The following is a 24,293-nucleotide window of genomic DNA, read 5'->3' on the forward strand; positions in this document are numbered from 1 at the left end:
ACAGTGAGAAGGAAGCTCTCTGCAAGAGATGGCTTTCACAGAACCTGATGCTGGCTCCCTGAGTTCCAACTTCCAGCCTCCATTACTGTGAGAAATATATTTCTGTTGTTTAGGCCACTCAGGCTATGGTTTTTTTGTTAGGGCAGTCTGAGCTGACTAAGACAATTTTCAAACCTCAGAGGGGCATGCTTGGAGGAACGTGATGAAGGGTCTAGAAACATTACTTTGTGAGAATCATTGGAAGAACAGAGAAAGGGAGGTGAACACTGAATAGAGGTTGCAGCTTATGTTTTAGGTCTTCTCAAATACTAAGAGCTATTAGAGAAGGACGCTGTTTGGATTCTGACATTGACCAATGTGTTTTCTAGTTACACTCTAGTTGCTCTGCCTCTCCTCTTTGTGAAGGGCTTTGAATCTTCTGCTCAGCTCTCCCTGCTCCATATTTGTTCAGAGACCCAGCTCTCAGAAGCACTGAGCATTACAAATTCAAGCATAACAGAGAGGGCTTTTGAGGTGTTTCTGTGTCTAGTATTTGCTCAGGATCATTCCATGTTTTTCCCAACACATTTTTATAACAAAGCACAAAGAAACAGAAATTTCCCCCCAAAAATTTGAATGAGATATTAGTTCCTTCTTTGGTGCCAATTAGACAGTCAAAAAATAATACACAAAAGGTGTCAAAGAACAGTCTTACATTGTGCTTAGATATGGACTTGGAGGAAGAGCTCCCCAAACCATTGATTTCGTCTGTTGGTAAGACAGTGTCAACCCTCTACCAGCAGGACAGATGGCAATAATTAGGTCTGCTCATCCCTTACTTGGCAGAGGAATGGATTTGAGATCCCAGAGAGTCAACTTTTCACCAGCTGAACACTCAAAGTGAGAAGAAAAGAGAAAGGGGCCAAGAGCTGACTGGTTAAACAATAATCATGGACTCAGGGCCTTAGGCATTTGACCTTTTAGAATTTCCAATTTTATGAAAAATAAAGATGTTGCATGAAATAAAATAATGATGGGGGCTGCGCATTGAAATGGAAAACTAAATGTCAACAAAAGGAAGAAATTCTCATGATTATCTGATAGAATGTTTATAGTTCATGGATTTAAAAACATTGTTTAATGTTTTTATTTATTTTTGAGAGAGAAAGAGAAACAGAGCTCCAGCAGGAGAGGAGCAGAAAGAGAGGGTGACACAGAGTCCGAAGCAGGCTCCAGGCTCTGAGCTGGCAGCACAGAGTCCAACGCAGGGCTCGAACCCACAAACTGTGAGATCATGACCTGAGTTGAAGTTGGACGGTTAAGGGACTGAGCCACCCAGATGCCTCTATAGTTCATGGATTTAAAATATATATATATGTATATATATATATATATATTTGCCTTTTCTTCTAAGCATATTACATTTACTTTGAAAACTAGCACAGCTATTTGCTTTCTATAAAAGTATACCCACTTTCCATGTGTCTGTTTCCCAAAGTGTAGGTAGAAAATACAGAAGTCATTCATTAGGGGAAAATTCCATTCTCCCAACCATGGGGCAGTTCTCAGTTCAGTGATTCTGCAGTTCCTACCTGAGCAGAACTCCTCCAGGCAGTTTAGTATTCCAGCAGATACACTGTCTATAGCTGAACCCTCCACAACGATATGGAGAGAACCAAGTGAAAAAAAATGCCACATCTCAAGGAGCCCACGATTGTCCTGAATGTTGTTTGAAAACAGTTGTTTTGTGGACAGAGAGGTGGAGAGCTAAAGGTCAGGAGCTTGCGCAAATAAGAGCTTGTAACTGTGTGCGAGCCAGTTAAGAGCAAACAGGGCAGGCATCAGGTCTCATTCCCTAGCAGGTTTTGAAAATACCTCACAGGAAGTTAATATGAAACTTCTCTTAAGATGATTGTAAAAATAAAATGATAATAATAATAAGTTATAAAATTTTCCATTTTAAAGCTAGAATATCATAAAGTGTAAGAACTGTAAAATAAAAATAAAATATTTCTGGTTTGGACAACAATATGTGTGTGCGCATACATATGGGGAGGGATGACTTCTTGTTTAATATGGTTTAGTTGATAACTTTTTAAATGTTTTTAATTATGAGAATGATCTGCAATGTTACAAAAATTTGGACAAGCTGGTGTCTAGATTCCCCTGCCACACCCTAAACTCCTCACCTACCACTGAGTGTATAATTTTCACAGGCTGAAACACAGGGTACGCTACCAGGTGGCTAATTTCCCACCTGGGAGATGACTTTGTAGCTGTCTTTTCTGGTGCCACTGTGAGTGTCACAGATTACTAATACTAATATTTAATAGAAACAAGGCAGTGTCAAGTTGGAAAAGCAGTTGGTCTCCGGGTTATGATTAGGATGTATGTCCCATAACCAAGTGACAGACTTTGGATGAATTAAGTGGGATTGGGCCTGGGAATCATTTGCAGAACAAATGACAAGTGTCATGAGATTAAAAAAAGTGGAAGTCCCTGAATCATGAAGCAAGAGAATATCTTGTAATATTATCTTAAACATGTTTGGTACTGTTAGGGAGTCTGAAAACAAATATTAAAACAGAATCAAGATGGTCATGTGTGTCACTTAAGACAGCTTTCCTGGAGGTGTGGAAAGCTTTGGGAATGGACAGAAAGGTCATTTGAGACTGTGGTCTAGTCTGATTGTACTCTAACTTAATAATACTAGCTAACATTCACTGAACACCACATGCCAGGATATCTGTAAGTAAGTGCTTTGCCATGGTTAACATTCCATTAAATTCTTACAATCCCCACAAGAGAGATACTATTTTTACATCCATTTTATAGATGTGGAAATTGAGATGTGGAGGTCAAGAACCTGCTCAAGGTCTTATAGGTAGTAAATAGTGCAAGTAACATTTGAACAAAAATGGTGGTGTGACGTGCAGGGAAAATTTTTGGCTTAGTTGGTGAGTAGACCTCAGTGAGAAGTTAACATAGGAGTGCCAATTTGGAGACGTGCCACTGGTAGAGGAATTGGGAGAAGACCCTCATTTGGGGATATTCAAAGAAGAGTCAGGACACCAATGGGCTTGAATGAGAAGGGCAAGGCAAGAAGAGTGAATAATGAAGTCTAAGAACTTATGGGGAACTAGATCACACAGGGATTTGAAGATCTTACAAAGAATCTGGCTTTCCTTCAAAATGAAATGATGAGCCAGTCGCATGATTTGGCTTCTATTACTAGAACCATACTGTATTGGGTGAGAGAAAAAAATAAAGAAAACTTGCTGGGCAATTAGAAACAGCCATTCTCCTCCTGGAGATGTGGCCACAATCAGAGCTGGTGGTGGATGGGCAGGCAATTTTTTGGAAGACCTCTCAGTGGCGATCACAATGTGGTGTCAACCCAAGAATGTGAAATGAGGCAGGAGCCTTACTGTAGAATAAAAGGCCATAAACTCTCAATTTCATTACCATCTATTGATGCAGTGAACCTGATAACAGGCAATGAAAACCAGTCACTTCTATCCACCATTAGAGGAATGGCTCAAGGTAACAGTTTTCCACTAAGATATCCGGGAGAAATTCTGCATTTTCCTACGTATTTTTTAAACACATGTCTATTCAGTGGGAGCAAGGATGCTCAGGAAGCTGACTCATGAAGGCTGACTGGCTGATGGCTCAGTTTGAAATTGCTGTGCAAGTGACCTCTTAAAGATATGGAAGAAAGGAGTGCAAGTAAAAGGAAAGTTTTAAGGAAAAGAAAAAAGGCAAGTACCACGTTTTCTAATGGAGCTGATATCTTACCACTCAATTAATTCCAGAGTCAAGCCCCAATTTGGGTTCTGAATCACCTTCTAGTTTTACTTATAAAGACTTTTCATTAAGGCAAATTAAGTAGATGGAGGTCCAGTTGTTTATTATCTAGCACTAAACCATTCCTACAAAAAGACACCTGTGCAAGCCATTTGGCTCTAGTCAACTATTTTTTTACAATTTAATTATGAATATAATTAGAATGAGTTAAGAGACAGGCTAGGCATCAGCCATAAAACTTCTAGTTTGCTACAATGCACACACAGACACACACACGCACACATGCACACACAGATTAAAAAGCAATGTGACAAAAGCCCCCGCCAAGTCTGTGAGAATGTTAGCTTGCAGGGGATATGAGTGGAATGGGAGTACTTGTAAAATCTACCTTTATTTTAATTTCAAATTTCCTTGAAATGGTGCTGTAGAGGATATTTTTATACTCCATTATTTTATAGCTCTGGTTTCTTTAGGGTGACCCTTTAAAGCCTGCTTTTTGCTTCCTACAGTTTTAAGGCAATTTGTCACTATCATGCATTCAATGTTTAGCAACTGTTTGCAGTCAAGTGCCTGGCAAGCTTTGTTTCTTTTCTCCCAAAGAGTGTCATCATGGAGTTGATGATGCATCAGAAATAGTTTGACCAAAGGGCAAGATAAAGTCAAGAGTAAAGAAAATATTTGCAAATATACTTGACTGGCTTTCCGCCCCCCACTCCCCCAATTACTTATTGAAGGCATACTTGAAGGTAAAATGGTATGATGGCCACAGGGGAAAAAAACATTCGAACATGAAATAGATACTTTCTGCCACAGGGCAATGTCTTTAATTTAAATCATTTTTATATGAGGATAAGTGACTGACAGAAACGCAGGACTATGAGTTGTATTTAAGGACTTGCATGGGATATACTCTACCTTTGGCGACTAACAGCCTGTATTTTGATGGTGCTCAGTCAGTCTTATGAATACTATTTCTCACAATTTGTTCTATTGCTTAATCAGTGTTTGCAAAAGCTGAGCATTAAAAAATATATTGTTTTTAAGTGTGTGTGTGACGACAGCTTTTAAAGTGAAGACTTGTAAGGAGCATCATTACTGTTTAGGTTCATCTTATCTTAACAGACTTGCCTAATCTCTAAGTGTTATACACATATATACCTATGTATGCATATGCATAGACATAAAGTAAAGATTACATATAATAAATATTTCATATATATAATAATATATAAATATAAATTCTACATATTAAAAATAAGTAGTGTATATGTATACATACACAGAATATTTACTTCAGAAAACTAGAAAAGATGACAAAGGTACTGATATTGGAATCATAAAGTCATTTTGATTGCATAATTAGCATCGATAGCATTCCCATGTAAATATACAGAGTATAGCTTTGCTCAGGGGCGGAAGGAAAAGTAATTGTTTTTGCACACAAAGGCAGCTTTGGAAACTCAGAATACCCCAAACCAGCAAATGCAAACTCACATGTTCCGGTGAGAGCACAGAAGAGCTGAGGTGAAGGTGCCCAAAATTAAATTATCAGATAGTCCTTGAATAAAAAATCTTTTACCCAGGATTTAGGCAAATCCTTAAGTCTATCCTTCACAAACAGGAAATAACATAGCTTGTAAGTAAATTCATGAGGCAGTTTCTCTTTACTTCCTTCTCATTCCTTCTCATCTACAAATCAGTCGATAGTTTCACTGTCATCTCAACTCTGGTGATCATTCGGATTTGAGAGAAGACAGATGGAAACGGATAGACGGAGAGCCTTTGTCGCATGGAAGTAAAGCCGGTGCTATCCTCATGTAAGCTAAGAGGGGCAGAAAGTATGTAGTAGGAGGAAAAATGGCTCCATAAAGGTGTCCACGCCCTAATTCCCAGAGCCTGTGAATATGTAACCTGCCACAGTAAAAGAGATCTTGCAGATGTGATTAAGATAGGGACCTTGGGATGGAGGAATCATTCTGGATTATTCAGATGGGCCCAGTGTAATCCCAAGGGTCCTCATGAGTGAAAGAGGGAGGCAGAAGAGAGTCAGAGGGGGATGTGCTTATGGAAGAGGTCAGAGTGATATAGTGTCATGCGATTGGTGCCTGTGAAGGTGGAGGCTGGGGACCACTAGCTAAGGCACGTGGGCAGCCTTTAGATGTTGGAAGAGACAAGGAAATGGATTCTCTGCTAAAGCTACCAGAAAGTAGCCCAGACCTGCTGATACTTTCCTTTTAGCCCAGTGAGAACAGGGTCAGACTTCTGTTCTACAAAACTATAAGATAGTAAGTCACTGTTACTTTAGGCCACTGAGTTTGGATAATAGTTATGGTAGTAGGAAATGAATACACATGTTCTCTGGAAGACAGTGGCTCTAACTCAGAAAGCAGAACTCACGGAGCACCCTGAAGCAGTCCTATCTTGTTGCAGGTTGTAATTTGATACAAGTGAAAAACTGCAAAAAAGAATACTAATAAAATTTAAGCTTGAAGTAGTTACTCATACAGAAGAGGAAAATACCATTGTGTGTCGCTAAATAAAATTCAAAAGGGAATGGGTGAGCAACTGGTCATAAAATTCCTAGAGTAAAGGGTTAAAATGTATTCAGAGAGGATAGCTTTAAAGCATGGATGCTTTAATGTTGAGTGGTAAATGCTGAAACATTGCTCATCCTTGGAACATTCTACCTTATTTCTCACTTAAAACTCCAATATCAAAATTTCTGGTCATTAAATTTAATCTAACCTTTGGTTTTAAAAAAGAAAGAAAATATCGGTTGTGGTCTTATGTAGAATATATAGGTCTTACACAGGAGGACATAAGAGACAGACATTTGGCAACAGCTAGTTAGTTATCCTTCTAGTAAGACTTCTTCTAAATAGTCTCCCACAGGCAATATATGATGGTGGAAAGTATTTATGCTTTAGAATCTGGAGTTGAATGCTCAGTCTAATTTTTTGAGCCACGTTAACTGGAAAACTATTTTATGACTTGCTTTATTCTTCTGAAAAATTTATGTATTTGAAATCATTTATTGAGTACCTAATATAGAGTAAGGAAAATACTATCCTAGTTAATTCTTATAGTAACTTTATGAACCAGAAATTATTTTGCCACATGATCTTTCTACTTCTCCAGAACCTCCTGCTTTGTTATTTTGAGGATTAAATGAGATAATTGTAGAAAATACCAACAAGTTTTTTCTCCTCTCTTTCTCTATCCCAAGGACTTTGAAAAAATGCAGATGTTAAATCAGGAACGACTGCTTGTTTCTATTCTTTGGTTGTGTAGAGTTACCAGAATGAAAAAGATAGAAACATAGGTAAGCTTTGGACCTTTTCTAGGATTTAGATGTACTACAAATATCCAGACTCCTGTAGGACTTTAGTCACAAGATTGCATCACCAATCATAAAACTCTATAGCTGTGTTTTTGTCCTAGGTTCACATTCACAGCACTAATACTGCTTTTAGCACAAGTCATTTCCAGGGAATTAAGTCCTTGCAGTCAGTGGGTTAAATCCCCACGAAATAACCTGCAGGTGACCCAGTTGCACTGACCTCAAATATAGAATTTCAGATCAATGGCTGCAGTACTTGGATTCTGAAATATAAGACAATCTCTGGTGTTTTTGTTACCCCAATGAGTGTTATCAGACAGGGGATCACTACGGCAATTACAGGTTCTTATCATATTAATGTTTGTGCTTGGTCCAAAAAGAAACTATTTAAAAAAGTAAATGCCTTCTCTTCTTTTTTTCTCAGAATATGTAATGGTGGCTTTCAAACATATAATGAGAATTAACAGCAATTCAAATAGCACAAGTGGCCATTAATTGCCTGTACATGAAATAATATTTCCTCCTCAGAGGGCGAAGAATTCCAGTTGGAAGTATAATTCCTTTTGGTCTGTTCACTTTTTAAGTCTGTCATGAAAGGATAACAGATCTCCCAATCTCTCCCAAATAAAAATGTTAAGCCTTCACAAACTAGGATTGGGGTTAGTGAAAGAGAAAAGGGAAATAATGTTATAGCTACATGAACCGTGACATTGACTGGCATGGTGTTTTGCTAGTGTCTAACCAGAGCAGAAACCACTTCAAGTATTTACACAAATAGAGGGAATTAATTCGATGCAGGGAACTGGTTACCCATATGATGAGGAAGTTGAGAGCCAAATAAGGAAAGAGAAGTAATCAAGAAACTAGCTGCTGCAGGAAGCCACTGCCAAGCTGAATAGGAAAAAGATAGAAAGATTCGCACTGCAAGATGGAAGCTCGAACCATAGTGGACCTCTCCAGTCAAAGCTGAAGCCTTGGAAAAGATGGACCTTTAGGTAAAGAAACTATCTGAGGCAGGTGCGTGGGCAAGGGAGAAGGAGTGGAGGATAAACAAACACACTGGCTGGCCATATCCTTCCCTCTCCCTCTGCTATCTGATGTCAGGGCTTACACTGGCTACATCAGCAGAAAGCCAGCCCTCAAGAGCCCCTGTGAAATGTGGCTGGCTGGGGTCAACCCTCCTACATTACAGAAGTGTACATTACATTACACTTTTGCCTCGCACAAAGTGAGAGGCAAAGATCTGAGGGCCAAAGAGCTCCAGAGCCAGAATATATGGACAACTTTCCCGTGAATTTCTTTTACCTGGTTGGTTCCTTTTCATTAAAAGGTCAAGAGCTTGAAGGCAGGTCTACTGAGCTCCTCAGTATACAGAGTTTACAGGAGGCAGTGAGGCCTATGATAAAACCCATCACCCCTCTGGGACTGGATATGAGTCTTTATAGTTTTGAAAGATTTTTTTTAAAACTCAGCTGGAATGCAGTGGGGTAAAAATACCTATCTGGTGTAGGTTTACCATTGCCAAAGAGTAGGTGGCCATTATCCCATTGCTTAAGGATATTTAAATATGAACTACCAAGGAGAGCTGAGTTAAGCTGAGTTTAGAACACCAGAACTGACTTCAAGATTATGCCAAAAACACATCACATGGCTTAGTAAGCTTGTCTCTGCCCAGCATTGCTACATAGTTCTCCACCATGCTACCCTGTTGCTTAGTCCTTCCATTTTACCCAGTAAGAAATAATAAGTACTATTTAGAGTTACGCAAAACAGGGTGGCTGAAGTTGGTTGATTCTCCTTGCCTGAAAAAATGAAAGAGAAACTACCTCCATAGTAAGATCAAGTGAAAGAAAAACTACTTCCTTGTTTTTATATTATACTCTCAGGCAAAGCTCAACTGAAGAAACACTGTCAGCATTTGTATAAGACTTAACATTTTTAAGGATTTTCTTAAGCACTATCTCTTTCATTCTTGGTATAATCCATTTTATAGGTGTTGGCAAAAATCCTTGCAATAGCCACCAGTCACAACAGCCAGAGGCAACTTCAACACTGCCTTGTTCTGTTCTGACTATGCCAGTGTTTCTGAAATTTTGTCAAGTGGGTGTAGAGTCCAGGATAGCAGAGAGATGGTCTTACTCTTTGTGGAAATTCAAGGGACATGCCCTCACCTGGGTTCTAAGGGCCTGCTTCCCCTATCTCTTAAGCTAGGGGAATGGCTTGCCTTGTGTCTTTAGAATCAGGTGAACTAAAGGAAGCTTAAATGATGGGTATCTACGTCACAGCCCTCAGCTCAGCTCAGCACGTGTGCAAATATGCCTACAAATAACATAATCCTCACCTAGAAGTCTGGAGACCATGACTGAAATTTGTATGACTTTCTTAAATACATATAACCAGAAAGAGGTACCCCAATGCAAGTTCCCCAATTTCCTTTCAGGACACCGTGCTAATATTGTGTTAATACTAATCTTTCATGCTTGCCATGTTCTAAGCTAGTGTATCAGAATAAGCTGTTATGGAGATGTATGCTTATTTAGTTTTTTTTTTTTTTTTTATTCCTCCTTTTAAAAAGAAGTTGAACCTGGGAACGATTAAATACTGTTCTTGAGAAGCAAAAGTTCATGAAATAAAAAGTCATGACAGGGGATAAGAGCTACAGCCTCACCTCAGCCCCATAGTTAGGGTACTGCCCCTGTGTTCAACGACAGCAGCAATAACAACAAAGAGCAGACAACAAGAGAAAGATGTTGGAGAAATATATTCAGTTGTATTCTTCTTGATATCATTGTTCCAGAGCTTTAAACAAGTATGAAGACTTGTGAAGTGGGAAACAGAATAAAAGGGCATATTGAGGGCCTGTTCTCCAACGTGGGCCCCCGCAGGTCCCCACTCCCACTAATGGAAATGCTGTGCACACAGCCATCCAATACCTCCTAAGCAGGGCATTTTTTTCTTGGAGATTTTTCTCTTGGACTTTAATTAAGCTCCTGCCAGGCTTGCAAGCTTTTTAATTTTACCTTTCTTTCTTCTGTCTTTCTTTCTTTCTCCTCTTTGAATCAGCTTACTAACCAGGAAACTTTTTCCAAGCTGTCACAAATAGAATAAGTGAACCCTAAGATATTAAATTTAGATGTACCAGTAGTTGCTTCTGCAAGCATCAATAGCCAAAGTTTCCTTGCCTTTGGAAAGATTTTTATTCATTCATTCATTCCTTCACTCATTCATTTACTCTCTTATACTTAAGTGTGTGTGTTACAAATGCAAAAACAATAGAAAAGGAAGCTTCAAGGAATGTACAATGACTTTTGGTTCGTACGTGATATAATTCAACCTCCTACAAAGCCACCAGTTTAACAGAAGAAACCTGCCATTACATAATTTAATCTTATGCTGCTCATAAGCAAACTGTAGCTGAGTACTTACTAGTATTGCCGGGTAAAGGGTGAGGGAGCCTTGGGAAGGTGATGCCCCAGTTGATGATATAACACCTCTTTAATGAAATGTAATGAAAGTCACTTAAGTTCTTTTTCATGACACTTTTCTACACAAACTCATTGCCAAGTCTGAAACTCTGAAGGTAGAGGCTGGGAGTACCAGAGGTGATCCCTCTAAAACCGATTCCGTGTGAAACTATTTTCATTTGAGGTGGTTTATTTGAAAACTGGCCAGTCTAAGTAGGCTACCCTATTTACTAAAAAGCAACCACACCAAACAAAAACAAAAACAAAAATCCAGAAACACCTCAGAGAATATTGCAGGGCCAGAAATAAAACTAAGGCATCCAAAACACAAAACTAAAATAAAACGAACCATGTGGAGCACTAGGGATATTGTCATTCTTACTGTTCACTTAATAATTACACGCTGCCAGGTTAGTCCACCAAGCGCTCCTGTCTGTGAGGTTACTTACTGATTGCTTCCACAAAGCGCTCAAAGAAGCTGTAAGGGAAGAGCGGCTCAGGCAGCTCCCGGAAAAACATCTTCAGTGCTCCGGTGACAACGTGGATGTCCTCCCACTGGCTGTCGTCCAAATTCAGCTTCTCTTCTGGGAAAACACGAGGAGAAATGGAACAACTGGTTTTAATGAAACAATTACAAGACACTAATTATTATGTTAATGTTTGCCTACTATCATCAGCAACCGTTAACAGCCTTCTGCACCTAGAGGTTTGGTGCTGTGCGTGGTGTTTTTTTTTTTTTTTCCCTTTTTCCGTAGGAAGGGAACATTTTCAATGGAATACCATCTGTAGGAATGCAGCTAACAAAAAAACAAGAGACACAAAGAGACAGTGCCATTGACACAGTATGTCAGATACATTTATTCCCATAATGCATCAGTATGAAAATTAGCATCACAGCTCAACATGATTCAAAGCTATTTGGTTTTGAGGCCGAGGGGCTAAGAGTTGCCAATGATGGCCGGCTCAAGGGACCGGCCTAAAGGCCTTGCTGAGCCAACAGGAGACATATGCTAAACACGGCAATAGAAAATGAGTTATTGCGTTACATGTGTTAGCCTTGCTATGTACAAGGGAATAATGGGTAACACTTTTTTCCCTTTTTTGCTGAATATAAAGTCAGCAAGGAATAGAATACTGAGTGAGAAAGGATATTAATTCCTTCTTACTGCCTCAAAAATATCTTTTTTTTTTTTTTTTTTTTTTTTTAGTTTTCATCTCAGCGAGGAAAATGTGCCCAGCAACAATATTAGACAGACCCCTGTTGGCCTACGGAGGCTATGCAAAGCTGTCAAAAATGATAACACACTAAAGACAAACCACAAGTGCTTACCCACTCCGCCTACAAACGAGAAATGTTTGCTTGGGAAGCTTGAGTGAGTTGAGACATTTAAATATTAAAGGAGATAACTGCCAAAATGAAGTTTTTAGAAGAAATAAAGAGACACTGGACAATTATTTTCTTCTTGTTCACCCTCAGAATGAAAGTCTGGAATCATTCTCACCCAAGAAGTGGATATAGCAGGGTCTGAAAGCATCATCTTAACATACAACTGGAAGGAAGCAAGACACACAAGTACTGCTGCTGATCATTAGTGTTTGTCTTTGTGAACACTCAACATCAAAGGGATTTTGAATTCTAAGCAGAATAAAAACTGAAACTAATCATCTTTAACAGCCCAGGGTTAACTGAAAAGCCTAGTCTCCTGGCCAGAACGTAACAGGTATTGGTCAACTGGACTTTTGTTTCTTTACTGATGTCTTGGGCTCAGGCTCACATGCCCCCTTGGAGTTGGTTTTAGGAAGCAGAGGAGAATTTGCACCAAAAATGTGAGAAAAGCTGAGAATTGTCACTGTAGGGAATCTCTGCATGGGCTGTTTTGCCAATAGTGTTCACGTCCTTTTAAAATCTTAGCTGTAATCTTTATCAGATCTCTTTTTCTAAATGGACTATTATTTCCAGGGCTGGTAAGTGACGTTCCCGTTCAATAGGATGTTTGCAAAGAGAAGGAGAGAAGGTGGATCTGTTTATTTCAGATGGGCTATTTTCTTCTTCTCTTTCAGTCTTCATGCTTACCTCAGTCATAACACAATAATATGATCCACAACAAAATCAGCAGAGGAGACCTTCTTTCTGCCCTGCAATCATTTTTGATTGATTGTATTTCAACAATTAGTCTTTTATTTGGCTACACACTATTGAAATAGGCCGACAACATCTTAGCAGGCCAGCTTTAAACAGTCAACTGTTAACAATAGCATCAAAAAGGGAGATCTGATGGGGTTTACTGTCACTTTAAAGAACGGGGTTTTCACATTGTTGAAATCTGTCAGATATTTTGAAATGTCCCTCTCACTATGGTGCCACACCCCCTGCGTGCCCTTATAATAAAATTGGTTTTACTCCTGATTAAATCATTTTCTCCCTACCCACTACCATACTTCTCATAATGGACCTGTGCGCTCTACAGCTGGTGTTCTTCCCATGGCACCAATTCTTACTTTATCTTTTAAGCACTTTGCTGCTAAGATCTCATGCAGAGTGCTTATGTTTTGTTAAGAGCTTCATTCTTAGAGAAATAGCTTAACACATGTTCTAAAAATGTTGTACAACTTATTGCTTAAAACACATTTAGAAAATGTATAAGTACTGTAGCTTTGGCACTGAACTTTAAGTGGAAACCCAAACACACACACCACACACACCACACACACACACACACACACACATACACACAAGTGATCTCTCACACACAACTATCTTTACCAAAATTTATCGGAAAAGTCCAAGACAGAATGCCATTCTAGGTCACAGGTTCGAGATTGCCAACGGAAAGTATTCAGCAGGTAAAAAAGAGAATTATTTTATCTTGAGCAAGAAGACAACAATAACAAATGATTGCTTGATCGTTATTATTTATCACCTCCAAATAAACATCCATTAATTGAAGTGACAGTAAAAATGGAATATTTCAATATACACAAAAAGGATACTTTACCAATCAATAAATACCATTTGATTATATCCACCTGAAATGGCCTATAATATCAGGATCAACTTGCATTACTTAAACCAGCCTTCTTAATATGTAGTCTTCATTGAAACAAAGAAAACCAAAACAATCTGTAGCCATCATAAGTAGCTTAAATAAATAATATGGCAAGCAGCTGGAAAGACTCTTTTGAAATATAGTCTTTAATTTTTAAATCAAAATTTCATAACCAACCAAGTTTAAGTTTACTTGTAAACCAGAGGACTTTAAGGTATATTTTTCAAGGCCATTGCGATTCATCTAAACAAGCAGTTATGTTCATATTTATATGTCTTCTCATGAATCTAGCCAATTCTCAAGATCAACTAATCATAATCGTACCTTGGTATTAACAGGCATCATTATCAGCACAGTTGTCTTATTTGATAGACATTTTCTAACTAATCTGTTAGCAGTGCTGATGTCTTACACTTCCCCCTTTTTTCAATAGAGCAAGGCGTCTCAACAGTAAAGCACTATTAACATTTGGCCCTAGATAACTCTTCATTGTGGGGGCTGTGCTGTGCATGCTAGGATATTTAAGAGCCTCTCTGGCCCTAACCCAGTAGATAACAGTAGCACGTCTCAGTAGTGGTGATGAAACACCCCCAGATATTGCCAACTGTCTCCTGGTGGTAAAGTTATGCTCAGTTGAGATATACTCCACTACAATGGAGCCGTAAGAATCTATAGAAGTTACTCAATAAATATAGATTTATGAAGGTTACCTTAGATGGGCAGAGAGCTACAAAACTAGATACATACTGAGATTTCTTTAATAAGAATTTAAGCATTGGTAATTATTACAGATGAAATCGAAACCTCTTCCAGAACAAAGTTGACATGACCACATTCCTGGATGCTTTACAACAAAAACAATAACTAACAATTACATAGTGCTTCCACTATACGAGGGACTATGTTATGCACTTTAGATTCATTATCTAATGTAATTGTCTCAATAAGACAGTGACACCCATGCCATTGTTATCACCTTCTCCATTTTACAGACAGAGAAAATGATGCACAGGGAGATTAAGCAACTTTTCCATTGTTGACAAGTGATGAATCTAGAGTAAGGAGCCAGCACACTCCCCCACCCTCAAAACCACTATGTTCAGACTTAATCTTGGCTGGCAGAAGTTCAAAGGGAAAAGGCAAATAAATGGTAATTGCAAGTGGTAGTGGATTGACTATTACTTCAAGATAGTGACTTTTACATTTTATCCCTAAATGTCTTACTTGAGGCTATGCTTTTACCTGTAAACTGACTCTGATCTTTTGTAATTATTCATTTATAGGAGGAACAGATTCTTCTATAAACAGATATAAAGCAAATTGGCAATAAAAAGAAACTGCATTAGGAGAGGGGCAGCGGATGGGGCGAGCTGTCATGCGGTGATGTGGTGATGAGGAAATATGATAGAGTAGGAGAGACATCATGCAAAACACCAGGCCTGGGTTTACCACTGGCGGCAAATGGTATATCTGTTTACTTGTTTGTGAAATGAAGATAGTTAGAAGGGTAGTAGTTGTTATCAGATGGGAAAACATATCTGAAAAATATTTGGAAAGCACAAGGAAACAATTATACCCAAGATGCTACTATGACAGGAAAGGTGAATAAAGGCCTAAACGGTAAAATAAAAGGAAATACTGAGCAAACAGCACAAACCATCCTGTTGTTTTAAGGGATGTGCCTGAGCATGATGCAGTTTGTCACATGAGATCAACAGAAACTTGACCTCCTAGAGTCCAGAACTGGAAAGAAGTCTGGCTGAATCAGGATATCTCACAATCCTTCCTCTGATAATCATGCTGATTTCTCCTAATCATTTCTCCTAATCTCCTAATGATTTCTCTAACTAGGTTTTCTTAAATTCGTTCTGGTCATGGCTTTTGGCTTAAAGCATTTAAACAGAATCGAAGATAGGTCAAGCTCTGGAATTCAAATACTATGTGACTTTTATGAGATCATAAAAATATATATCTTAACATTGTACCTGCAAAAGGCCATCTTGAAATGCACTTTCTTGAAGGGTCTTTTGTGTATGTTATTTATTTTAAGGAAAAACATCCATGTCAAGCTATTTATATTTGAAAGAAAAAAATAGACAGAAGCAATGTTTCTTAAAATAGAGAACTGAAAAATGGACCTTGGTTAGTTACAGCAGGTCCTGGTAATTTCCCAGGAAAAAAGGCATGTGTAATAGTTTAATTACCTTTTCCCTCTTATATATTCCTTCATAGACTGGTATAACCAGAAGATGCAATGCCTGATCTGATTTCAACTAAACTTACTATGTTAACCCATGTTGATTAAAACGTGACTGCAGATGACTTGAATGATCCAGAAGTGAATAGTGACAGAAGAGTAAAGAAGTACTTCTTTGTGTATTGAAGAACAAGTGCATTTTTACCTTGTAATTTTTTCCATGACACTTTTAAAGCTTCTTTCCAACTTTATCTTACTGTTGTAATAAAAAAGAGGAAAGGACACCTCAACTTTCCCAGGATATGGGGAGAAGAGCTCTGATTTCATAAATATAATGACAAGAACCTATTACACTGTGAAACTCTCATAAAGGATGTGGTATCTGCTTCCAGTGCAGATGACCATTTGGAAACCTTATCTGAAAGGCCTGCTGGGTACATGAAAGCCACAGCCCAAATGAAAGAGATGCCAGAGGGACTACCGATCTGAAAAATAATAATTTGTTTGGCTATAAAATCAAACTAGAAGATTAGTTATTTAAGTGGATAAGACACACTGTTTATCTATAAGGATATAGCTAGATTTTTAGTTTAGCACTTAAAGGAGTAGATCAAAAGGAAGTTGGTTGAATCGTTCTGCTAGCTCAACCTTTCCTGTTGTGTTGGCCCCTTAAAGTGACAGTTCATTCTGATTTCCAGCAGATTAGAGAGTTTCCAAATTCTCAAACACAGTGATGTAAACACTTTGTCAAAAGTAGCATCCTACCTCGGCGTACTCACTACAGCCCCTTCCTACAGGATCTTGGGTATAACATGAGACTTCAGTGAGGACATTATTTTAGAAAACTTGACCAGTTGGACAGTTAATTTACATGTTCACTTGATTTTTATTAAATACACATAGATGGAAATAGCGACTACATACTGGGGCTATATTACGTGCTTTTCAAAGCAACAGCTGTTGAAGGTGTTTTATATTCCTCAAAGGAGAGGATTTTACCAGATGCTTAGAAATATTATTTAAGTGAGTATAGACTAAGTTCTAGACATTTTACATATTATAACTGGTCCGCAGCATAAGACTCTATTGACCTTGCAGACAAGCAAGAACAAACTCAAAGAATAAACATATCACCCAAGAAATGTACAGTATGTCTCTTATGGGCTGAATTGTGCCATCTCCAATTCATACATGGAAGTCTTAACCCTCAGTACCTTAGAATGTGACTGTATTTGAAGATGGAGCCTTTAAAGAGGTAATTAAGGTAAAATGAGGTCATATGGGTGGGCCTTAATCCAGTATGAATGACATCCTTCTACAAAGAGGAGATCAGGACACAGACATGTACCAAGGGAAGACCATGTGAAAAAACAGGAAGAAGATGGCGGTCTACAAGCCAGGGAGAGAGGCCTCAAACAAAAGCAATTATGCCAACACCTTGATCCTGAATTTCTTGCCTTCCTAGCTATGAGCAAATAGATTTCTGTAGTTTAATCTTACCACCCAAATCCCAGTCTGTGGTACTTTGTTTTGCAGTCCTAAAGAAACAAATATAATGGCCAAAGTTTGCATACAGAAAGATATTGTGTTCCTGGATCACATTTAAATATCTTCTTAACATGCATACTATACCACACTTATGAAATATGGTAGACAATAGAGATAGCTGTTTAGGTTATTCCAGCTGAATACAAATAATTATCTAGATTCAGAGAAAAGGTTTGAAGCTGGAATCAGTTGGATAGTAGCTTGCTTGTTTAGACTCCGCCCAACTATTTCAAATGATTTGCTTTATAAATGTGCAGGATACTCTCTACCTTGGTGCCCCACGACAAAGAATAAAATTATGATTGCCATTTTCTTACTCATTCTATTTTACAGCTACTTCTTCTAAAGTACAAATATTTCATTGCTGTTATAGCCTCAAATACAAAATACCAGGGAATATTTATAATGTTCTCAGTGCAAGCTAAATCAACTTTCTATGGCTATGGTATCTATCAAAAAAGGAGGAAGGTAGTTTTAAATATGAGACTTTATATTCCAAAACTCAAGATATTTATTTCTTAAAATTTATCATAATAACCTCCAGGACACTACAAGGAGGCCTACACTGGAACACGGTGACTTTACTGTGAGAGAAGATGGTTGGATCTGTGTGCAGAAAGAGTGGTTTTGCCACAGGGTCTACAAAATATAGTGTTGTGTGGTCTCCTTATTGGAAGAGAGAGAAGAATCAAGGAAATAACCAGAAACTCTCTAAGATACTGAAACTAAAAAGAAAACAAGAAACCCAAAAAACAAACAAACAGCTTTTATTTCTTAACATCTAATGGGGAGTTCTGGCATGTCATGTTGGCTTGCTCTCTATGTATTTCATGTTGTATGTATTTCTCTGCAAAACACTTAGGAAGCCCAAGGCATGCAAATAATGTCACAGGCTAATATAAAATATCCTTCATTACGCTCTTTGAAGGAAGCGGAGCAGCCTTCCACTATATCCAGCACAGGAACTGGGTCAGGAATGAGAATGCCTTGTTTTTATTTTTCCTCAGATTTCATTTGAATGTAAATAATAACATAATAAATAGGTACAACTGAAACTTGTGAAGCAAGCACCACAGATGGAAAGGATAACAAACGTGTCATTGCTTTGTGCATTTTTAATTTATAATGGCATAACATAAAACATCTTCCCATCGTCATAACTCCATGTGTAATGCCACCTTATAAAATGATGTTATTGACATTATGCTTCTCTCCAGGCTTTTAGATATTTTTTGTCTGGGCATCTGAGGAGAGGTGGCCCTGTTCAGAGTCTAACAACAACACTACCACTAGCAAAACTGAATTGACTTTATTTTTTAGGATCATACATTTAAAAAAAGAATATATTTCATGGTAACCAATATATATTTCTTTAATTCCTTTCATTCTCAGAGCTTCTAACACTGCTCTTATTTCCATTCAGTCAAAGGCTTTTTGTGCTCTGCAGACACCATACACAATGGTTCATTTTATTTGACCGTCTTCTCCAAACAGATTCTGAATTTGTTTGAATTCCATGGATGATTTCATACATTACATCCTCCAAAGGGTAGAGAATCCGTAGGATTAAATTTCAACAAAGTCATTTTTGAGTCTCCTTCGTTATCATCTCTAAATTTCAGCACCATTGCTATTTGTTCCCTCAAAGTTATATTACATTTGTAAATATCAGGCAGAAGGTCAGATCAAAACATATCTCATAATGATATCTAGGAAATAAATCTAACTAAACCCTGTAAGTGCCCATATACAGACAACATTTCCATTGTAGGCATATGCACATATATAGACATTATTTAATGTGCTGGCTTCCTCACTTGTCTGATGAGAACTGTAATCTCTCCCTTCTAATTTTGTGTGAGAATTAAGTGAAGTAATATATGTAAAAGATTTAGTACAGGCTTGTTGCAGCATTATTAGAAAATTTATTTGGACATTATCTTCTTTGTCAGCCAGACATTGGCAAAAGGTTCCAGAATCTAATATAATTTCTAGCTTTTATTATTCCCTTTACTACATTGTTGGTGTTTGTGGGACTAGGAGCGGTGTCATTTAGCAGGAAGGACCGGGCTTTTTGCTAGTTTAGAAGTCTTCCATCTGGAAAGATTCCATCAGGAAAATAGAAATAAAACGTAAACAAAATTTGTAGATTAAGACGATGCCACTCTCATTCATTGAAGCCATTTTATTCCTAGACAAGATATCAGTTAAAGATAATCAAAAGGAAGAGAGTATTTTTGGCAATTATTGAGGATAAATTTTTCCACTAAATTGTTTTGCTTAATTGATTGATGGAGTAGTTAAGTAAATTTCATATTTAAGTAAGCAAATTTAAGTAAGTAAATTTCATATCACAAGAACTGCCAGAGTTCTCCAAAGGTATATAAAATCAGAGTTGGGAAATCTGTAAGTTTTATGACTGCTTGTAAAATGGTAGACGGAATAGCTAGATCTTCATGCATCAGTTTCTTTCTGAAACCACCAAAAAACACTCTCTTCTTAATTCTGTAACTCTGTAACATTTTCAGTCCATAATCATGATACAGAATCTTTCATGAATCTATTATCAATAACTGGTTATTTTGTTTTTTTCTGTGAATGAGAAGTTTTAGAGACTTTTTTTCCACCTCAAAGGAGAGTCTGCCTGTCTGACTCCAGGGGCCTCCAGCTTTCAAAGATATGGAGCAGAAAATCACCCTTGTGGCCCTTTCTAACGTAACTTTCGAGAATCATCATTCATACAAAGAATTCACAACGTGGGCTGTTTTTATTACAAAGAAGCTATAAAAACTAGCTGACAAAATTGTCAAAACACTTAATAACAGGATACTTGAAAACCTACATTGTTACTATGAAGAGTGTGGTGCTTATTGTTATTTAAATATTATTTATTTTATTTTGAAATGGATAATGTATTCACACAATTTAAAGTTAAAAATATATACTGCAAAAGTCTCTTCCTGGTTTATCCCTAGCTAGACAGTTGCATCCCTAGAGAAAAACTATATTATCAATTTCCTATGTATCCTTTCAAAGGCATTTTCTATACTCAAGCAATATTACCCTCCACCACCATTTAAAATACAAACAGCAATATAATCTATGCACTGTTCTACATCTTGATTTTCACTTGACAATATATCATAGACATCATTCAAAATAGGGACATAGAGAGCTTCCTTGTTCTTTTCTTTTAAGCTACATATTTAATTTTACGGATGTACAGTAATTTACTTAATCAGTTTTCAATTGTCAAATATTTTGTATAATGCTAGTGTAAGGAATCTTGTTCTTAGATCATTTATATCTAACTATAAGTATGTACCTGGGTGAACAGAACAAATTCTTAGACCTGGAGTTTCTAGATCAGAAATCATATGTATATCTAAAATATTGATAGACCTTGCCAAATTGCTCTCCTAGCTAGTGCACCAATTTATGTAACCATCACAACATTTAAGAGACTATGGTTCACTAGGAGGATATATTCATTACTGCCTGTCACTCTTCTCAGATGTCCATAGATAAATTGTGCCTTTATCTGCATAGTTGAAAAAGTACTAAATGAAGAATAAAATGAGTAAAGATATAGAGACTAAGACTAAAAATAAACATAAAAATCTTGGTTAACGAAGTGAAAAGCTTGAATATTTAAATGACAATAACTGGTAAGCAACTGATGCTTAATAAACATATAACATTAGTAACCACAAATAAGAAAATAAGCCCCAATAACAATAACTGTTTTCTGATGAAATAAGACATTAATAGAAACAAAGTCAAATAAAAGAACAACAACGAGCATTTCAAAAATAAATGAATGACTGGAATTCCACCATTTATATCAAGTTCAGCAATTAGTAATACAGAGTCAAACAAATAAAATATTGATCAGATAATTTAACATATTCATTAATTAAAATAATTTATGAGACACCTATTAGGTGTCAATGTGCTAAATGCAAGAAGTATGAGAGGAAAGACAACTCTAAGGACACAATGAGGATTGCAAGATGCTTAAGAAATGGTATAAAAACTTTTGAAGTCCTGGCAATTCTCAAGTTTTCTCCTTAATATGACTGCTAGGGTTGTGCTGTCTCTGGGGAGGAAGCTACTCTTTCAATTTTATATTTGCTTCATCAGTACAAAGAAATGCTCAATTAGTTGCTTAATAAGTACCTCTTTAATAAAGATCATGATGATAGTGATGATAGCCATGTAACCTTCCCAAGTATGAGGGTTTTCTACAGTTCTTGTTGTAGAAAGATAGGAAGATCTCATTTGCTATAGTCTCAGGTGAACTGTTAGTACTGAGACACATTTCCAAGCAGTCCAGGAGGTTCTGGTCTCTAGGAATCTCTTCTTTCTCAGCAAGCAGAACAGAGATGTACTTGGACTAACCTCACTATGCACATCTCTGGTGAGAGTGCACACAACAGTCAGCAGAGGAAGGTAGAGTGATGTATATAAGACGGTCCGGGCTTCTGCGACCCGATACTCTTCTCCTTGTTTCTCTTTCAGTCTAACACCAAACCAATCTGCGGCACTAACTCCTGGGTCTCTGCCTATGTTTCTTGATGGTACTCAGATACCTGTGTTGCTAATCTTTACTCTGGCCTACATTCAGCTTCATTTCAGATCCCACTTATTATGTTTCTAATCCTCCCTGATCATCCCGTCACTCGTGGGCACACCCTACATAATTCAACTCTACTGTCTAGCCAGAAAGTTTCATTGGTGTCCCTCCTCCAAACAAGTTCGTTCTAATTATTATTTTTTTTTATCCCCAGTGTTTAACTAGTGCCTCATGCCTGGTGTGCTCCCAACATACTGGTGTTGTCTGTCCAATTTTAACCTCCTTTGATAGTAGAGACTATTTCATAGTGCAGCAATAATGCTGATAGGTCTATGTACGTACACACACATGGACAGCATAATTTTGTGTTCTCTTTGTTCATTTCTATCTCTCAAAACATGTAGCCAACACTGATGGTATAAATAGGAATAAATTCATTCATTTATTGAATACTTATTGATCTCCAATTTTGTGCTGCGCAAGTTGTAGTTGTCGGGGTGAAACAATACATACTGAAAGCCTGACCTCCAAGTTTGCAGATCTTGCAGTATATAGGAAGAAAATACAATAGAACATGGAAAATGTTACTATATAACTTAGTGTAGATGGCTATGGGAACATAGAAGATGAGTATCTAGCTTCCTTTGGAATGTGATCAAGGGAGGCTTCCCAGCTGGAGTGTCACATAACAGTTTATGGGCAGCCATGACAATGGTGGCGTTCAGGATGGGAAGAGGATTGGAAGAGATACATAAAAAAAAAAAAAAAAAAAAAAAACATGAGAAGTGACAGTCATGCCAAGGATGAGGAGCACATGCATTTGTGGAACTACAAGTTGCTGGAGAGCACAGATGTATAGGTTCCATATCTCAGAGTGCTGAGGATGGAAAGGAAGGTACAGGCCAGAGCATGAGGACTTCACAATGGAAATCGGCTGGATGACAAACAAGACAGTGACATTCTAGAAAGGTGCTCTGGCAGGAGTGAGTAGGATGGATCAGAGTGAGTATATGGATGAGAGATAGCATGTCCAAGAGGCATCACGAGCAAGGAGCTTGGTTGAGGGGCTCTGCTGTGTCAAAATACTGCATATTCACCATGTAAAAAAATATTTAAAGGAAGTCAGGAAGTAAGAGAGAGACACTCAGGTGTACTCTTGATGTAATCATTATCTAGCAAAGAAAGAAGTCTAGAAAACTGATGTTTAAGCACATAGAAAGGATTAAAGTTCGGAGACCAATTATTGTATATCACATTTATCATAGGTTCAGGAAAGTCAAAATATTCTATTTTTCTAAAGTTTATAAAGACCTGCTGGTAGTTGGAAATGAGAATCCGTTTTGATTATCTGACCAGAGATAAGACTTCAATGGTGTTTCAATATCATGCACTACTTTACCGACTCTACAAAAGGGAATTACAATTAATTGGATTATGCTGGTCTCCACACACTGATTATAAGAAAAGAAAGTATAAAAGTGTAACTATTGCTAACAGGTCATATCTATCATCAACCATGGGATTTTCCTTTTTTACTTACCAATAAGATTAATTTCTTCTTTATAATCTTTCAATTTGAAGTCGTTTTAATTATAGAGTTTAGAAAATTCAAAGGAAAAAGCAAACCTACTTTTAATGTATTATTAATATTTGACCTCATTTTTATTCATCTTTATGATGAGGGAAAAAGAAATGGATGGCTTGTTTATTGTTTAGACACTTTTTACTTACTTAAGACCCCTTTGCAAACTTTTCTCAATTTTGATTTAATTAAAAATTATTTTATACTGAATTTCTGTAAAGTGCTAAGCCCAGACCTATGTTTCTTGGATTTACAAAGATGTGGTCTCTATTACCAGGCAACTAAATGTCTAAAAAAAGACTCAAGTCTGCAAACCCCAAACATTATTACCTGGCTACGTGGAGTTTTAGGTTAAAGATACAAATTACTAGATAATATAGTTGAGCACTTCTCTGGCACTATTGTAAGTGCTTTGCATGTATTCACTCATTTGATCCTCACAACAACATCTGCTATAGGTATTGTTATTAGTTCAATTTTACTGATAAGGGAATGGAGGTCCAGAGATTAAGCAACTCATCCAAGTTCACTCAGGTATTTAGCTAGAGTCCAGTCTATTGGGCTCAAAGCCTGAAACCTTAGTCACTCTGCCAGCACAGAGCATGGACTAGTTCATTCAGACTGGGGTGACCAGAAAATTCTCCAACTATGACAGTAAGGGGTTCATAGTACTTTGATAACTGAGGTGAGTGAAAAAGCATGTTGTAGGTGAAGATTCTATATATGTGATCCCAGAACCTGCCATTTTGGTAT

At 37.5% G+C, this 24,293-nt stretch overlaps 1 protein-coding gene across 1 annotated transcript in view; it reads right to left on the reverse strand.

The window, feature by feature from the left end:
* ARHGAP15 (Rho GTPase activating protein 15) overlaps positions 1 to 24,293 on the reverse strand; it is a 623,791-nt gene that overhangs the window by 120,693 nt on the left and 478,805 nt on the right. Inside the window, exon 12 of the mRNA XM_077767808.1 lies at positions 11,040 to 11,174. Coding sequence (XP_077623934.1) covers positions 11,040 to 11,174 — 135 coding nt within the window. The remainder of the gene's footprint in view (positions 1 to 11,039; positions 11,175 to 24,293) is intronic.

Source organism: Crocuta crocuta, unplaced genomic scaffold (assembly GCF_008692635.1).
Source record: "Crocuta crocuta isolate KB4526 unplaced genomic scaffold, BGI_CrCroc_1.0 scaffold154, whole genome shotgun sequence".
NCBI classification, from domain to species: Eukaryota; Metazoa; Chordata; class Mammalia; order Carnivora; family Hyaenidae; genus Crocuta; species Crocuta crocuta.